At 51.9% G+C, this 18,005-nt stretch overlaps 1 protein-coding gene across 6 annotated transcripts; it reads left to right on the plus strand.

Moving 5' to 3' along the window:
* The first annotated feature begins 36 nt into the window (after window positions 1–36).
* CASP2 (caspase 2) lies at window positions 37–17,732 on the plus strand. Of its 6 annotated transcripts, XM_036010990.1 has the most exons (12): window positions 1,048–1,146; window positions 2,958–2,960; window positions 4,111–4,261; window positions 4,568–4,735; window positions 4,878–4,959; window positions 5,517–5,611; window positions 5,887–6,063; window positions 11,039–11,167; window positions 11,316–11,406; window positions 15,064–15,221; window positions 15,384–15,485; window positions 15,669–15,961. In XM_036010990.1, exons 1-12 carry the CDS (start codon window positions 1,055–1,057, stop codon window positions 15,798–15,800), a joined length of 1,380 nt encoding a protein of 459 aa, XP_035866883.1. In that variant the 5' UTR covers window positions 1,048–1,054; the 3' UTR covers window positions 15,801–15,961. The 6 variants fall into 6 exon arrangements, with proteins under 6 accessions (XP_035866882.1, XP_028381558.2, XP_028381557.1 ...); XM_036010989.1 differs by lacking the exons at window positions 1,048–1,146; window positions 2,958–2,960 and adding an exon at window positions 37–244 and having other exon boundaries at window positions 4,568–4,756; XM_028525756.2 differs by lacking the exons at window positions 1,048–1,146; window positions 2,958–2,960 and adding an exon at window positions 38–244 and having other exon boundaries at window positions 15,064–15,213; window positions 15,376–15,485; window positions 15,669–17,732.
* Window positions 17,733–18,005: the final 273 nt, after the last annotated feature.

An 18,005-nucleotide genomic window follows, 5' to 3' on the forward strand; every position in this document is an offset into this window, starting at 1 on the left:
CACGCACCGCGACGTACGGGGCTGGGGGCCTAGCGTAGGGGGTGGTGCCAAGAGAAGTAGGGCGCAGGCGCGTTGCCGGCCGCCAGTCGGGGGAGGGATGCTGAGGCCGCGGAGGCTTTTGGTTTGTTGGGGTTGTGGGCGGTGCGCTCCCAGCCCGGGAAAAGCGAGCAATGGCGACCCCGATCGCGGGCTCCCGGCCAGCCCTGCCCCTAAGGGGGCTAATGTCCGCTGACAGGGGATGCAGGTGAGTCAGGGACGATTCCAGGGGTCCTCATTAGGTCTCAGGGAGGGGGATCGCGGGTCCCAAGCGTGTGGCCCTGGTGCCTTCCCCACCTTGGACCCCTAAAAGCAGCCTGTCCGCACTGCCTGCCAATGGTGGGAAGCCGGGCTGTTCCCCCAGGGGCGCCCGTCTCGGCCTCGCCCATCCACGCTCCAGCCTCGATTCGTCCATCCTAGGAAGGCTTTGAACAAGGGGAGCTCTTTCCAGTCTTGCCAAATCTCGGCTTCTGTTAAAGATTCTCCATCTTTAAATCTTTAAAAGGTTCTTTCTTTCCTCTGCTTCCCTTCTGAAGAACTATACTGTCCCCTTAACCGATGAGACCTGCAGATCCCGGCATCCTGCCTAATGTGCATTGAAGTTGGATTGAATATATCATGAGCCCGTATTGCTTTGGGTATAATGACCAGATTTTCAAAGCAATCAGCACAGACTTTGGGGTGTGATACCTTGAAAGGACAAGGAGGTTGCGGGGGCTCCCAGTGCGTCGCCTCCTCTGCCCCGATTATATCCTTTAATGGCAGACATCACCCAGAACATTTTAAATGCCTTCCGGTCCAGACCCGGAAGATTTAGGACTTCAGAACTGGAACCTGCAGGGGCACAGAGAGTCAAGACTGAAGGACTCCTTTTGTGCCCTTTTCAGCACCCCTTCCTCCCCTGGCAGATGTGTTCCGAAGTTCTAGGTGGTGGTGGTGGTGGTGGTGGTGGTGGTGGTTCCTTTTGGAAAGTCCACCTTGGAGATTCTCCAGAGAGGAGCAGGTGTGGGGAGAACAGATGATGCTTCGGATTAAACCCGTGGAGTTTTTGGTTGAAAATTCAAGTCTGGAACTTGAAAGAGTTAAGAACCAGGAGTGTATTAGTGAATTGTGAGTATGGATGAGACAGACTGGGGACAGGTTCTTAATAGCTGTCAGCATTTAAGGACAGGTCAGAGGTCCTCTGGAGGAAACAGGAACCTCGTGGTCAGAGAGGGGATGTGGAGACAGTGGTGTAATGGGCCCCAAGGGAGGGGAACGTTCTATTTTGTTTGTTTGAGGTCTTTATTCATCAAAGGTTAACTGCAACAGGCACATACTAAAATGGGTATGGCAGGGCCTTTTACAAATGGCTTTAACACTCAAACTTCCTCCCAAGAAAAGGGCTGTTGAAACAAACTGTATAAACCGCAAACAGTCTTTTACAGTCACAAGGGAAATACAATTGAACTAAAAGAAAGCACTGGTTTCTCCTAAAACTAGATTACAGCTGTGCTTACTGTACATAAAACAATGTAAAACAGATTACAGAAGTGGAATGTTGCAAATTTAAAATTAATCCTTGGATTTTTATCCGGGAAAATGTCTGTTCACATCCAAAGGCCCAGCGTAGGGTAAGCTTTCACCAAGGAGTGGGACACGAAAATTGTACTTTTTTCAAATCGAAACAAGTTTGGTCACTTAGCTTTGGGCGTAGTTGAAGGCAACTGGGGCAGCCTGCTAGAGGCTGCCTACAGGGAGGGGAAAGTTTTAAGGAGAAAATGATGCTGGTACGCTGAGGGAAACCTGGGTAAACCTGCTCCACGATTGGTATGCATGCATCCTAAGGAAACGGATGGATGGCCGCTGCATGTGATGTTATCTTGTTGTGGTCGGCCTAATTAGACTTATTTTTATCAGCGTTCACATAGACCATTGTTACTGCTTTGGTGTCTTTTAAATCGATTCTTAAATGGAGTTTTTGATCCAGGGGTGTCCAGCCTTTAGGTGTCTTGGGCCACACATTAAATACACCGTGTAGCATCCAGCACACGCGAGAACCAATATCGGAGACTTTCAGGGGTTCAAAGATGTTATTTTATTGGCCAAGTTTAACCTGCGCAGGGGCAAACTCTCAAAGTGTCCAGCGACACAGTGCCCACAAGGAGCTGCAAACGAGAGCCACCGCGAGCACGGACAACTACTTTCTTATATAGGGGCGGGCGGGCAAGCAAGCATTATACAGAAGCAGATGTGGCAGTTAGCAATTCGCTTACAGAGACCGCGAGAGGGAATTTCAAACCAAGCATTTTTGCATAAGGTGGGAAGGCAGGCTGTTTGTTCATTAACCTAGTAATCTCCTGGCTCTAGCTAGCTAGTTTTCTATTTTCTCATTAAAAACTACAAAGCATTGCTTATCTAGCCTACTCAGGGGAGAGCGTCTGCTAGACACGGGATGTTTGCTTACCTGCCCTGTGTCTCCCTTATCATTTCCTTTTAGCTACAATGTGGTTCTTGTCTATTAGAGGAAATTTAGTTCTTAATTTCCTTATTCCCAACACACCGCAACATATACCGTATTTTTTGGACCATAAGACACACCTAGGTTTTAGAGGAGGAAAATGGGGGGGGGGTGGATTTTTGAAGCAAAAATTGTGGTAAAATATGTAATGACATAAGCAACATAGTATTTCACCAATGTAAATGTAAACAGCTCAACAGCAGCATTAACAACCATTATTCCTCCCAAATTGGCGTGGGAGGTGGGTAGTTTGTCTTATAGTGCAAAAAATACGGCAATCACACAAAAAAATCTCGTAATGTTTTTGTAATGTTTTAAGTAAATTTACGATTTTGTGCTGGGCCCCACTGATAGCCACCCTGAGCCGCATGAAGCCCAAGGGCTGTAGGTTGGACACCCCTGCTCGACTATGTTGTTGGAGCAGGTTTTTACTAAAGGTTTTGGGGTAACAGGAGTATTTCAAGAAATAAGAAGTTCAAATGGAATTTCAAATGTCGCTGTTCCCAACCCAAACTTGAACCTGAGTTGGCTAAACATTAACCTGCTTAGGCTAAACATCCCCAACCCTGGGAATGTGTTCCTGGCCACTGCCCCTGCTTTGGGGGTCCCACATGCCGTCTTCCTGGGTCTCTCTCAGCTCCTCCAAGACCATGCTTTTCTCTCCTCTCACTATAAACCCCTAGCCTATCGTTAAGCCAAGTACATCCGATAAATGTTGGGGTATTCACTGATTCTGTGATGCACACTTGAACATCTTTGAAATGAGGATGGATCTTTAAATAGGGTTTTAAGTTGTAAACCGAAGCGATTACCATATTCCTTCCTCACTGCCATCAGGCCCATACTGTTGTCATATGTTTGGAAACTGACTAAACGGGCTGACGAGCTCCGGGTTTATATAAACTAGGCACATAGATGATATACATTGAAATGAGATCCTTTTAGTTCATAAACAGAAACTGATACTCTTTCCAAACCAAGAGCAGAACTAAGGAAACCGTGAAACGAAGACATCCCTAGTAAACGCAGTTACCAGCATAATTTCGCCTTTATGTGCACTAACTCTTAAGTGATTTCAGGTTATGGTGGCCGTGTCCGTTGTTGGTATTTGTCCACTGTGACTTTCTCTCATGCTTCCTCCTTACCCAGCTCTCAGAGGATTCTGATCCTTTAACTTACATCACTTTTCAGCAGCCTGAATAAATAATGTGAAGTGTTTTATGGAATCATCTCTTGATTGCAGTTGGTCTGTCATTTCTTCCTCAGGAATACGCGTGTGTGTGCTTGTGGGTGTTTCTCTGAAGGTAGCCATGCCCCCGACCTAGACAGACTGTTTGTGTCAGGGGGTGCTCTTGGTTGAACACACTCCATAAAGAATCCTGTACATCATTTCCTCATGCTCAATGCGTCCCTGGTTAATACTTTGACCTCAACCAGTCTCGATAAAATATGCCTAACCTTGGTTATTGTAAGTCCTGTCCCTTTTGTTCTTCCTCCCTCTGCCTCTTCCACGCCCCTCTTCTGTGCCAAATCTTCTGTACTCGACAGCCTTTCTCTCCGCCTCTTTCCGGTAGGGTGCTGGGCGTGTGCGGCATGCATCCGGACCATCAGGAAGCTCTGAAAAAGAACCGAGTGGCGCTGGCCAAGCAGCTGCTGCTGAGTGAGCTGTTGGAACATCTCCTGGAGAAAGACATCATCACCTTGGAAATGAGGGAGCACATTCAGGTATGGAGGCGAAAGGGAAGAGTGGAGCGAACTGATTGTAGAACTAGGAACAGAGCTTGATACTGTGTGCAAAGCAGGCAGCGCCCTAGGAAGGGGATGGCAAGGCCCCTCTTCCCTAGAGCATTTAGCAGAAAAGATATGCAATTCAGGAATAATGGGAAGGACTTCGCCTGTATTGTTTGTTTGTTTGTTTTTATGAAAGGAATTCTTGAGATGGGTGATGACATTCTTGGGAAGCCCGTCTGGAGAAATAGAATTGGAGCCAGACAAGTGAATGGGCTCTTATGCTTTATCCTTGTGTTGTAGGCCAGAGTGGGCAGTTTCAGCCAGAACGTGGAGCTCCTCAACTTGCTGCCCAAGAGGGGTCCCCAGGCGTTTGACGCCTTCTGTGCGGCCCTGAGGGAGACCAAGCAGGCTCACCTGGAGCATCTGTTGCTCTCCACCCTCTCTGGTCTTCAGCACGTGCTCCCACCGGTACGGGGCCCCAGACGTGTGGTGTGTTAAGAAGGGTTAGTTCGGAGGGAAAGGAATTTTTGAAACGGGAGACAAGATCTGGGTTTTGTTTGGACCGGTCCATCTCCCTAAGACCTGCCGTGGGGGTCCTGATGTCTTACAGCTGAGCCGTGACTACGACTTGGGTCCGTCTCTGCCGGTGCCTGAGTCCTGTCCCCCCCACAAGCAGCTCCGCCTGTCTGCAGGTGAGAATTGATGGGATAAAACAGGTCCTGCAGATTGACTGCCCTTAACTGGCGTCTGGCTGCCCTAGTGTGATACCTGCTTTCATTCATCTTGGGAACAGTTTCCTCACTGAACGTGTTCGGGACCGGCAGAGCAGTTTAGATGGGTTATGGGTTAGGCGTACTTCCCTTCCATCACAGATGGTGTTTTCTTGGTAGTTAGCCCTAGGAGCAACTGGTAGAGGCAGGATATTCCTGCATATGCTTGGCCTGTCTCCTCTATAAAGCTGAGCTCTTATAAAATGAGAATAGACTACATTGTGGGCCACGAGCCTGTCGATTGAGTTGCTTTGTGATTAGGACAAGGCCTTTAGCACATCTCATTCAGCCATTCAGTGAGTTGAGCACCTGCTGTGTGCAGGCTAAGTCAACAGGTCTCTGCCTCGAGGGATCTTACAGATTCAGGGAATGAGCAAGACCAGTAAAGATTAAAACCCCAGTTCAGAGGGTGCCTGAAGTTTCAAAGTACTAGGGTTGATGTGTAGATCGTGCGCTAGTTTTTGACTCCTGTGCCACAGATGCTGTGGAACTCTCCCTGGACAACGGAGATGGCCCGCCGTGCCTTCAGGTGAAGCCTTGCACTCCCGAGTTTTATCAAGCCCACTCCCAGCTGGTGAGTCTGGTGGAATGGCAGCAGGAAAAGGGTTGCGACATGAGTCGCCCTTCTTGGGCATCTGGACGTGGTCTGCGTGTACAGTTAGTTCCTCCCTGCTTTATTAGTCAGAAAGTCTTTGTGGATGGAATGTCTCCTGTGGGCATGTTTCTATCTTGACCTGGTGGAGTTCGGAAGAATGTGATGTCTTTGTTCTCTTGAAATGTCTCACGGGGGGCAGGCAGGGTGGGGTTTGCATCCCCAAGCTCCCGGTCTCATCGGCCTCCCCTCCCCAGGCCTATAGGTTGAAGTCCCAGCCTCGTGGGCTGGCCCTGGTCCTGAGCAACGTGCACTTCAGCGGAGAGAAAGACCTGGAATTCCGCTCTGGCGGGGATGTGGACCACAACACTCTAGTTGCCCTCTTCAAGCTCCTGGGCTACCAGGTCCACGTTCTGCTGGACCAGACTGCGCAGGTACCCACGCAAACTGCCCCTCCTCTGCCCGCCGGGCTGGGTGGTGCTGGTTACTTCCTCCCCCCACCCTTCTGCTCGCTCTTTTCTGCCTCCCACCTTGCGGTCGCGTGAAAGGAAAAACTGGTGTTAGCCAGCCACCTCCTTGTTGACTTCTCGGGGAGCTGTGCTCTCCCAAGTGGAAGTCCTCACTTGGGTCCTCCTTGTCCGTGTCCAGCAGATTAATCCCCAATCGCTCAGGAAGTGGGGGGACACTGAGAGTCACCCAGCGGCCCCGAAAGGCCCTTCTGAGCCAGGGCTGCACAGTCTGGTTACTGTCGTAAAGATGACTTCGGCAGCTGAAATTCTTAGAAGTGAAAGCTGGCTGGAATTGCCCTTGTAAAAACCATTTTGTGGCAATTTAATGCACATTGGCCTGTGGAAAAATTCCTTTTTATCAGTTGTGTGGCCACGAGGCAGATCTTAGGGCAGTTACTTCTGGACTAGATTCCTGCCCCTCATAAGCATTTTCTTTACGGGTTATTCTTCATTACCCTCAATTATGCAGCTGCACGTTGGACTTTGTTACCTCTGGCTGTTTCTGTTTTGAAATTGATAATGGCCTCTTCGGTGAATTAATACCAAATCTTCACTTTGATTCCAGAATAATAGTCCTTTCCTAAACTTGCCTTTGGGAACGTCAGGGGTAAAGTTAATGTTTCCAGGAGCTTTGATTGGTTGAGGTGAGGGACCTTTGTTTTGCCTTCGACATTGTCTGTGGTCTCCGGGTCTGGGTTTCAGCTGTCTTGCTTCCGTGAGGAAAGTTAGGTGCTTGCTCTACTTTCATCAGGAGGCGCTCAGGGGCGCTCCTTCCCCACAGCAGCAGCAGCCCACGCAGCGAAGCCGCCCCGGCCCCAGAGCCACGGCTGGAACGGCTGCCTCGGTCGGGTCTGCTGGGCCTGGAGGGAGAGAGGCTGGGGCATCGGCCATGGTGCCTGCACAGGGGGTCCCGTTAGGAAGTCACTGAACAAATCAGATTTGTTCCCTGCTCCCTCGCAGGTTTTGCTCCAGTCATTCCTTTCACTAGAAATTGACATCTTGGGTTTCCAAATTGTGTCTTGTCATTAGGAACCTTGCATGCATGACAGTGAAAGATGCCATCCTGAGTCACCAAGTCAGCCGTACGCTGCTGTTTTCAGAGACAGTCACTAGAATTGGGGGACCCATGAGCCCACTTCACAAGTCCTACTCCTACAGGTGCTACCCCTGACGCAGACTCTAGGACCCCAGGGACTCTCCATCTCCATCCGTGACTGCAACTGCAGGAGCATCCGATTTCGAGTGCCTGAGAAGGGGGTAGACTGTGTCAGGAACCAGGGATTTCAAAGGCGGGCCTTGAGTTCCAGGGAACTTCAGTTAGGTGAGGAACTCTTGGCATCAGCAGAAAAAGAAGCACGCCCCTTACATTCCCAAGGAGCAGGCAAGGTTAGAGACCGTGTCTTCTATAGAAGTTAAGGGAAAGAAACAGTCACCGGGCAGATAGGGTCTGAAGGCGGGACGGAGACTTGAATGGGCCTGGAAGGATGGCTGCTAAAGACAGGTGTGGTGCAGGGGGCCGCGGCGGGGAGGACCCCTGGTGGACAGGGAATGTGTGTGTGATGTCAGGGACCCAGTGGGTAAGTCAAAGGCCTAGGGCAAGGGAATGCCAAAGATAAGATTAGAGTTCAAGGGGGCAATGCACAGGGCCTTGAAAGTCTTCCCAAAGGAAGCGGATGTCCTTGTTTTGACATCAGAACATCGTTAGTGATTCTTGAACGAAAGTGATGCATTATTCATGCGATGATTCAGGAAGGCTAATGTGACCGCATCGCAAGGAATGGAGTAGAGGCTCATGGCAGGAAATCCATCTTGGGGTGGAAGTCATCGTGCCGGTACGAGACGGTGAGGGCCTGGACAGCGTAGTGGACGGGAAGGGAAGGGGTGTACATGAGAGGAGCAGAATGCCATGGTTGTGCTTCCGGTGCCTGGTGGGTGAGTGACTGCAGATAGAGGGGTGGGAAAGCTAGGTAGGAATTGAGGGCCTCGGAGGGAGTCCAGACCAAAGCTGTGAATTTGGCAGTTACTTGTGTAGGAAAAGTATTTAATGAGAGAGTATGAGATCTTTGAGAAGGAGATTAGAGTAACGAGAGCAGAAGGCGCAGGACTGAGCCTTGGGAGGTAGCCCTGCATGTGGCCTGACCGCCAGCTCCGGAGACTCAGAGCCACGAGGAGGAGGACACCGTGGAGCCCGTTTCTGGCGGAGGCCGAACTCTCAGGTCCCGCTAAAGTCCGGTAGTCGCAGTGGGTGTGGTGGCGTGGGCCACTGGGCCTCCGCACAGCATTCATTCTGCAAGGGCCTCTCGAGAAACTCGACTCTTGTTTTATAAGTGTTTGCCGAGCAAATAAACGACCAAAAAATTAAGATCTTTGCTTTTTCCCTTTGGACTCCAGAGATCATTCCATTTACAATTGGAGACGGTGTGTCGTCATAGAGAATTCCCCCCAATCATAGAGAGCCCCCCCCAATCATAGAGAGCCACCCCACCCCCCAATCCTCGGTGGGTGCTCACTGGCGTCCTCGCTGCTCCGGCTGGTTTTCAGTTTCTCTCTGTGCTCAGTCTGTTCTCCCTGCGTCTCCTCCGTGAGCCTGCTAGTTCTAGAATTACAGTTCATCATATATGAGGAAGTGAGACACATTTCAGTGGCCAATATTCTCTCACTGTGTGGCATTGGTTTTTAACTTGCATTTGGGTCACAGGCTGCTTTGAGAATGCGGGGACAAGCTGTGGGTCCTTCCAGGAAAGGCTACCCACAGAATTGCACAGAATGTCAGAGGGCTCATGGGTTATTCTCTTCTCCCGCATCCCCCACCCCCAGCCAAAACCACAGGCACGGGAAGACTGCTGTTTAGATGACAACTGTGATTTTCCCAGAAATCAAGCTGCAGATCCTGCTTAAAGCTATGCTGCCTTTGGGAAAATCCCCCCAAGTGATTAATCCCCGTTTGCTGAGTGGTTTAGTCCTGTCAGTCCAGTTACAAGTGTGCGTTCGTTCCTTGGGCTCTTCTGTCCTCTGTCTACTGACCTAATCATCCCACTGGAGTTCTAAAGCCTCGTGAGTAGGTGCCACACGTACTTCCGTGGTGTTCCCTTCCACGAGCACACCTAACCACTGTGTGCTGAGTTCTGCCGCCCTCAGCTCCGGAGGCGCCTTCATGCTTACGGATTCCCTCGAGGTTATATATTCTTGAAATAAATTAATTTTGAGTATCTTTTACTACCTTAAGATTTCTAACGTTATGGGTGGCTTCCGTTTGTCCAGAAAATATACCTACGTTGTCAACAAAGCTGATTTCTCCATTTCTTGTTACGTTGACGAGTTTCAAGTCTTGTATAACAAAGTCTCAGTTATATTCAGACAGGAGTACAGTTGGCCCTTGAACAGCATGGGTTTAAACTGCACAGGTCCAACTACGGGCAAATTTTTTTTTTTTTCCCCCAGTAAAGACATAGTCGGCCGTTTGTATCTCTGGGCTTCACGTCTGTGGATTCAGCCAACCTCGGATCAAAAACAGTATTTTTGGTCCACTGCTGGGAATCCAAAGTTGTGGAATGCTGACTTATGCCTTGGTCTGCACCATTGTATCTAAGGGACTTGAGCATCTGCAGATTTTGGTATCCTTGCGGGGTCAAAGGGCGACTGGTTAAGTTCTGGGGGAATCAAAAGTATGTGTGGATTTGTGATAGTGGGGTGTTGTTGCCCCAATTCCAACAGTGTTCAAGGGTCAGCTGTATTGCAGACAAGTTGATTGGTAGTTCTCAGACTTTGCATATTGATTTCAGAATCGCTGAAGGCTTGTTAAAATGAAATTGCTGAGGCCCAAAACTTGCATTTCCTACAAGCGCCCAGGCAATGCCGATGCTGCTGTGTTAGGGACCACGCCGTGGGAACCGCCACAGTGCATTCCACAGGGGCGTGCTTTTTTGTCAGGGGCTGTGTGATGCAGCTCTCCTGCCCGGATGGCGTATTTGTGGTCCTTGTGGCTAATTCAAATTCATAATAAAGGAACGTCACTGAGCTAGGAGAGACAGCTGAGACACGGGTGGTAGAGGGAGACATAGGTTTAGCAGTTAGTGTCAGATTATTATAATACAACTTCCCATTGATGGGCGAAATGCTTAAGATAGGAAGAAACTCATATGGCAACTCAGGGCTAGATAAGCAAGATTCTTAATTTGGACTGCAAGGTTGACCAGTAATAGGTGGTTGTTTTTTTTTTTATGAAAAAATGATAATCGTGTTACTGTTCATTGCACATGCATGTAACATTAATGGCAGATGGTTGCAGTATGTGTCAGGCACAGCTGTGAGTCCTTTCTCTTCTTACAAAGTGGGTGATAGAATTTTGAGGGGCTTCATAACTTGTACCCGCTTTGAACCCGGGGATCAGACCTCAGTCTCTCTGAACCTGTAGCCTCCGCACGTAGACCTGGCCCTGACAGAATCTTCCAGAGAGCATGCTCCTCCCTGAACAGGCGTTTTCTACAGACGCCATCGCTGTCTCCGGGCACCTCAGCTCTCTGTTATCACGGACCTGTTAGTCCTTTGTCACTGAGTGGTTTGTTTTAGCACAGCCCCGTAGGGGACCCTCATTCACAGCTCCGTAGGTGGTCCCCCCATGCCATCTGTGTACATGGGCATTGGCTCTGAAGAAAAGCCTGGTTGGTGATTGGGGAATGGACCAAGTTAACTGGCTCTTGATTGGCTTCATTAGTGACTTGCTCTGATCCAGGAGTTAGCATATCCCAGTCTGTGAATCTTGTGCATGTATATTCAGAATTCTGTGTCTGAGGTCATGCTTTCTTTAGCCTCTCAGAGGCTCTCCGACTTCCCTTATCATGGGCCACAGAAAAGCGGTGCTGACTACAGCGAACAACACTAAAAGGTGTCTTTGTTCCAGGAAATGCAAGAGAAACTCCAGAATTTTGCCCAGATGCCCGCTCACCGTGACACCGACTCCTGCATAGTGGCCCTCCTCTCCCACGGCGTGGAGGGCGGCGTCTACGGTGTGGACGGCAAGGTGCTTCAGGTGTGTGCAGTTTGGAGACGGTGCCCTGGAGGCCGGCCCGTGTCGCCCTCGGCTGCTGTCTGCCCGGTGCTGGCTGCTGCGGGGGGCACGGGACTCGGGGTCCCTACCAACTACGTAACCTCCCTTCCCCCCTACTTCCGCCCGGCAGCTGCAAGAGGTGTTTCGGCTCTTCGACAACGCCAACTGCCCGAGCCTCCAGAACAAGCCGAAGATGTTCTTCGTCCAGGCCTGCCGTGGAGGTGAGTTCCCGGAGGGCCAGCCAGGGGAGGGGGCTCCTGGGCGGCCCCCCCAGCTCTCACTTTCCTGTTTGCTCCTCTCAGGTGCTATTGGATCCCTTGGGCACCTCCTTCTGTTCCCTGCTGCCACCGCCTCTCTTGCTCTGTAAGTGTCCCCGGTGCATGGGGTGTGCTGGGACTTGGCAGTCCCTGGCTCTCAGGCTGGTCGGCTCTGTGTGCACCGCCATGCCCTGTCCTCAGGACTCTCGGTGGTGGTTGGTGCCTTGCCTCCTCTTCTGAGGACTCTGACTTATTTCCATGCTTATCAATAACCCTGATGCGTTTTTTCTGTTACTCCTTCCAGTTAGGGCCTTTCTGTCTCTCTTGCCCGTCCCTCTCGCTTTATCCGCTTCCTCTCTTCCTTCCTCCCTCTCTCGGCTCCCTTTTTACTTTCTCCTTTTTCTTCGCTTTTCACCTGCCCTGCCATCCTTTCCTCCCTGCTTCTCTTCATCATCCACGTGCCGTGCACGGCAGCAGGCGCCAGGTCGGCCCCAGCCCTGTTCCTCAGCTGCTGCCTCGCTCCGCTCTCCTGCCCGCAGCCTTCCGCCCCAGGACTCCCAGGGCTCCGGGAGGAGGCTCAGCAGACACGTGGGCGTGCCTCTCACGGGGAGGGGGCAGCAGGAACGAAAGTTCTCGCTGCAGTCAGATCCTTCCTCTGCCACTCACTAGTCAGGTCACATTAGAGAAGTCACTTGATGTCCCTCTGTCTTTGTTTCCTTGACATAAAATGTAGGTGATCATCGGGCCTCTTTCATGGGGTTGTTTTGATGATTAAGTGAAGTGATACATATGCAGGGCTTGCTTAGCACAGGAGCTGGCTCTTAGTGAATCCACAAGAAATGCCAGCTACGGCGGTTGTAACGTGACCAGTGTCTTCAGGGGGCTTGTGGTTGGATCAGAGGTCACTCTGTCCAGATACTCAAATAATTTTTTAAGCTGTTGCATGTTCAACGCGTGTAAATGATGAATACTGCTTTTATTCTCCTAATATCACCAAGGAATGTAACTTATTAAGGTCTGGCACCGTGGCTAGGGCTCCTCCAGGTACTATCACAAAGCAAACGAAATCGTGGCCTCTCCCAGGCGCCTGCTAACTACTAGGAACATAGAGCAGACGTGCATGGAGAACGTGTACAGTCGTTCAGAGGCCTCGAGTCAGCAAGGGGGAAATTAGTGAGACTCAGACCATACGTAGGAAGGCGTCAGCTGTGAGGAATGGACCATTTTAAGTCAGCTCAGTTTGAAGAGATTTTTCTGGACGGGGTGAGGCTTAGCTTGGACCCACAGGTGTGGAGTAGCAGATAGAGCCTTTCAGGAGTAAAGGGGGATATAATAGGACAAGTGTGGCAAGATTAAGGGAATGCCCGCCCCCCCCCCCCCCGAAATGGTATGCTGAGTCAGAAGCAAGCCTGGATCTAATTTAAAAACCAAGCATCTGCAAGTACCGTATTTTTCAGACTATATGATGCACCTCCTCCCCCCCCCACCCAAATTTGGGAGGAGTAATGGTTGTTAATGCTGCTGTTGAGTTCTGTGTATACTTACATTGGTGAAATATTGTTATTTATATTATTAAATATTTTACCATATTTTTTTTGCTTCAAATTTTTTTTCCAATTTTCCTCTAAAACCGGGGGTGCGTCTTATGGTCCGAAAAAAAAGGTATGTAGTGAGTTGTGGCTGACCACATGAGGTCAGCCAGCTGATTATAAACATTTAGCCACAGCTGAGAGTTTGGGGCCTCGGCAGATAATAGTGTGGAGCTTTAGGGGGGCATAAATAAGGAATTCGTGGTGATTTTTTTCCTGGTATCACCATGGCAGGAAGCTGCACTAAGAAAAGGGTGTTGGGGGCCAGGAACTGACTTCCGTTCACCTGCTGACTTCCCAGGCCCAGAGCACATGGCCGGACAGACACCTGGTAGCCCTTAATACATAGTGAGTGATGGGGTGAAGGGTCTCGCAGTAACACAGAAAACAGATTATGGGGATATCCTAAAGAAAGAACCAGTAACGTGTATTGATTGATCAATAGATCTGAAGGCAAGAGAGGAGTCTCCTTTCCCTTGAGGGACACATGTTGCCACTTGTCCTAGTTCCTTCTGGAGGTGTCACCTGCAAAACACAGTGAGCACAAGACACAATCACTGTCTCCTCTATTCAGGGACACATCCAGTCCTAGGTCTGGGTGGGGAGAAATGGCTCTTTCCTGGGGCGACCTGAGTCTTCCTTCTAAAATTGAGTTCTTCAGGGGATGAGCAGGGGCTAGCCGTTCCTTGGAAACGCGCTCCCCCGACTCCGTCTGCATCTCGTCACTGTGACCGTGTCTGTAGAAAGTGCCGCCCCGCCCCGGTTGGCTGCCTCCTAAGCTGGCGTGGAAGCTCCAGGAGGCAGAAGCCTTCGCTCGATCCGATCCCTAGGGCTTAACACCAAAATAGTGCCTGGCACGTGGCAGCTGCCCCGCACATTTTCCTCGGACCGGTGAATCTTGGCCATCTCCCCCACGGGCCTCCAAGCTTCCCTTTCCGTGTAGGCTCTCTGGAACGTTCTGTGGAGCGGCAGCGTTGCGAGAGAGCGCACTTTTCCTCTTGGGGGTGAAGAGCTGTGTATTCTGCCTGTCTCTTTCCTATCCCCGTTCCCCGGCCCCTCCACACGCCCAAACGAAACATCAAAGGAGGAGTAGTCTGGGAGCAGATAAGGCCTCGGCAGGAGGCTGGGCGCGTGCTCAGGGCAGGTTGAGAAACTACTGCGAAAACTGAATAATAGTGTGCTTCAAGTTTTTCCTCTTTTAAATTGCTCTTAAATCTTGGGTGCCTGGTACAGTTTGGTTTGTGAAATTAATCAACAAGTAGTAAGTGGTTTTAAAAAATACCGAAAATGCCTTGGAGACAACTGGTCATGCTTAGTTTTATAACCTTTTTACTGATGCAGATTTCAGGTTGTGACTTTTACGTGGCGCACATGCAGTGATCACATTTTTAGTTTGTTAACTTGCTTTTTTCCTTTTACAATAAAACTAAATCTATCTGCCCTGGCTGGTGTGCCTCAGTGGATTGAGTGCCAGACTGCAAACCAAAGAAAGGGTCTTTGGTTGATTCCCAGTCAGGGCACATGCCTGCGTTGTGGGCCAGGTCCCCAGTAGGGGGCGCTCAAGAGGCAACCACACATTGCTGTTTCCCTCTCTCCCTCCCTTCCCCTCTCTAAAAATAAATAAATAAAATCTTTTTTAAAAATGTCTTTAAAATCTAAACATATCAGCATTCTATTGTGTGTTGCAATGAAAAAGCACCATGACTTCCAGGTGCACTGTTCAGTGAGCACGTGAATTGTGAATGTAGACCGTTTTAGCTCTGTTCACCAGGGGCTTGGGATTCAGCACCTTCCCCTCCACAGGCTGGACAGCTCAGACCAGGGGTTTGTGCGCCCCGCGTATCAGACGCACGCCAGGAGAGGAATGGGGGCAACGGGTTTTGTGTTTCACTTCGTCGGCCCTAGGTTGGAGGCGACAGCTGGAGGTGGCTCTTCCCAGTCAGGGTTGTGGGGACCTTGGGCCTGCCGGGGTCGGGCCCGGGAGAGATGGGAGGAAATAACGGCCCCGTCCACCCTGTCCGCCCTCCTACAGATGAGACTGACCGCGGAGTCGACCAGCAGGACGGAAGGAGCCACGCCGGGTCCCCTGGGTGCGAGGAGAGCGACGCGGGTCGGCAGGAGCTGCTGAAGATGCGGCTGCCCACTCGCTCGGACATGATCTGCGGCTACGCCTGCCTCAAAGGTACTGCCAAAGGGTTGCACCCTCTTCCGCGCCTACGCTTTCTCGTGGAAGGCTCGCTGATGGGCGGGCGGTGGAACAAGGGGACTGGTTTGGGGCATCCAGCCCTGTGGGTGAGGGTGTCCCGGGTGACCTTCACACCGGGGGCTCCTGTCCCGGTTGCAGGGACGGCTGCCATGCGCAACACCAAACGGGGCTCCTGGTACATCGAGGCCCTGGCTCAGGTCTTCTCCGAGAGGGCTTGTGACACGCATGTGGCCGACATGCTCGTCACGGTAAGTCGGCCCCGCCTGGCGCCCCAAACCTCATGCACCCCCACAGTGTCCACCCTGCCCCTGCCCACCCCCTCATCCCCCTGCCTGTTTTGTGCGGTCTCTATCCTCCCTGTGGAACTGACACCGGGGAAAGGCCAGGCTCTCACACTTGGGACCCTGGGTGTTCTCCTTTTGCCTTCCCAGGTGAACGGACGCATCAAGGAGCGGGAGGGCTACGCCCCCGGCACGGAGTTCCACCGATGCAAGGAGATGTCGGAGTACTGCAGCACCCTGTGCCAGCACCTCTACCTGTTCCCGGGACACCCTCCTGCGTGAGGCCGCCCGGGCATCCCGGACCACGGGAGGCGTGGTGGAGCCTCCTCAGGATTGGGGTTTCTGTGCTTCCCCCTCAGGGACTGGGAGTCCCCAGGCCAGTTTCATGCCTGTCCTCCTCGCCGTGGAGCCCAGGACCGCGGGCTGGCTCCCGCTGTGCAAGGCTGGCTGCCCCGGTTGCCAGGAGCCTGGCTGCGAGAGAGGAGCCCGGCAGCGGGTGTTGGAGACACGCCGTGTTGACAGGAGACGTCTCCTTGATGGGCGTGCTCCCTTCCTGCCCCCGGCTCCTGTGGGTGGCACTTTGGTCATTGCTTTTGTCACGTCAGGACATCTCCGAGGTCACCTCCTGTCCTTCACATCCCAGCCTACTTTTCTGAAAGAGAGTTTGGAAGGTGTCCTCATTTAACACAGGCGTTTGAAGGGACAGCTAGGAGCAGGGACGCACGCCGCTGCTCTGTGTGTGGGAATGACCTGTGCGTTCCTCTGGGACGGCAGGGCCACCCGCGGGGAGGACGGCCTTCTCAGTGCCCCTGTGGGCCCCCCTGGACTTCAGGAATCTGAGCTGTCAGCAGAGCTGGGGCTGGGGTGCCTGGGATCTGTCACTCGTGGGTCTTCGCCCAGGAATATCCCACAGACCTTTCCTCTGAGCTCAGCTCTTACTGAAACGGGCCTGGCGGGGAATGCCCGCCAAGGCAGACCACGGTGGCACCTGTAACCTGTGCCCTTACCTTTCTTGCCTGATTGTCACCTCCCTGCTTCCTGTTTCTCCCGTTCGTTTCACCCCGTTCGCTGCTGCCTCCAAATCTGTCTAGAGCACTGCTTGCTTGGGTCATTTGGCTGTTCGAACACGTAATGCACAGTACCTCGTTCCTGCTTTCTGTTCCAGTGCCGAATCCTCTTCTGACTTCACAGGGCCTGTTTCCCCACCCACGTGTGTGTCCCCACCCAGCGAGGCCGTGGCTGTGTTGGCGGACGTGTTGGTTGCTCCAGGCACCGGCTTCATCTCTGCCGAAAGGTGCTCCTGTTCCTGAAGGCCTCCTCGACTTCCCTTCTGGTGTCTATATGACAGACTTGGGGTTTTAAATAGAAGTCGAGTCATCTCACTTCCCTGCTCGGAACCCTCTGGTTCCTTGTCAATACTCAAGTAAAATCCGAACTCTTCACCTTAGCCTGCAGAGCCCGCTGCCCTGCCCTGAAGCCTCGTCACCTGCGGCTCTCCGGGGGACAGCGCCAGTGGCTTCCTCCGCGTCTTTCCTGTCCCGAGCCATTGCGGACACGCCCGGGCCTGCTGAGCGCCACCCCTCGCCACTCGTGGCTTTGGTGGTTTTGCCCCTCGACCTCAGTTTACATCCACTTTCTCGTGGAGGCCTCTGCAGGCCATCCTCTCTAAGCGTGATTGTGTTTATCACTGCGCTCTTCTGAACCTGTGGTGATACCCTTACTTGCTTCCCTGTTTATCCCTGTCTCCCCTGCTAGGGTGTAAGCTCCACGGGAGCCAAAACTCTGTCTCTCTTGTTCCCCAACATCTACCCAGTTTCTGGCCCACGGTCAGGGCTCCAGTACGTTTGCCGAAGGAAGCAGCCCTCGCTGGAATCCTGCCTTTTGACTGCACACCGTTTGGTGTCTGTACTCTGAGTTTTTTTGTGTGTTCTGATTCCTCCACCGGTATCACGAATTCCTGAAGATGTGTCGCCTGCGAGACAACTTCCTCCACGTCTCCCAAGGTGCCCGGCACCGCGCTCGGCCTGCATCCCAGTTGAGGTGCTCGATACCTACTTGTTCCGTGAGCCAGGTGGCCCGGAGACGTGGGGCCGAGCCTTGCTCACCCTCGGAGCAGTGCTGCATAGAAGCACTTGGGCGACAAAACCTTCCCAGTTCCCACTGCCAGGATGTTGTATTGCCTTCAGGTGCCAAATAAATGCTCCTATTTATTACTGACGTGCGTCAGACACCTCTGTCTGCAGATGATCACGTGGTGCCTACTTACTCTCAGCCCTGACGAGGCCTACCCCTTCTCGTTTTGCGGCCAGATTTGTAATAGGGACAGATCCATGCCTGAGATGAGCCCGTCTTTCTTAGTTGCACGACCGTGGGCAACGGCCCAAATATGGCCAGCACTGGACTGTCTCACGGCCAGAAGAGCCAGAAGTTGTCACCGACCAGTATCGGTTCTGGATTATTTCGAGTAGGCAGGGAAGGCTAGAGCTG

This window comes from Phyllostomus discolor, chromosome 10, assembly GCF_004126475.2.
Source record: "Phyllostomus discolor isolate MPI-MPIP mPhyDis1 chromosome 10, mPhyDis1.pri.v3, whole genome shotgun sequence".
NCBI classification, from domain to species: Eukaryota; Metazoa; Chordata; class Mammalia; order Chiroptera; family Phyllostomidae; genus Phyllostomus; species Phyllostomus discolor.

What these genes read in the sequence shown, in the direction of transcription:
- CASP2 (XM_036010988.1), top strand. Translation starts at nt 1,055, where the DNA reads ATGATGCTTCGGATTAAACCCGTGGAGTTTTTGGTTGAAAATTCAAGT. An exon ending in CCTGCCTCAAAGGTACTGCC is followed by an intron (nt 15,222 to 15,383) that starts AAAGGGTTGCAC and finishes GCAGGGACGGCT; the next exon opens with GCCATGCGCAACACCAAACG. An exon ending in TGGCCGACATGCTCGTCACG is followed by an intron (nt 15,486 to 15,668) that starts GTAAGTCGGCCC and finishes TTGCCTTCCCAG; the next exon opens with GTGAACGGACGCATCAAGGA.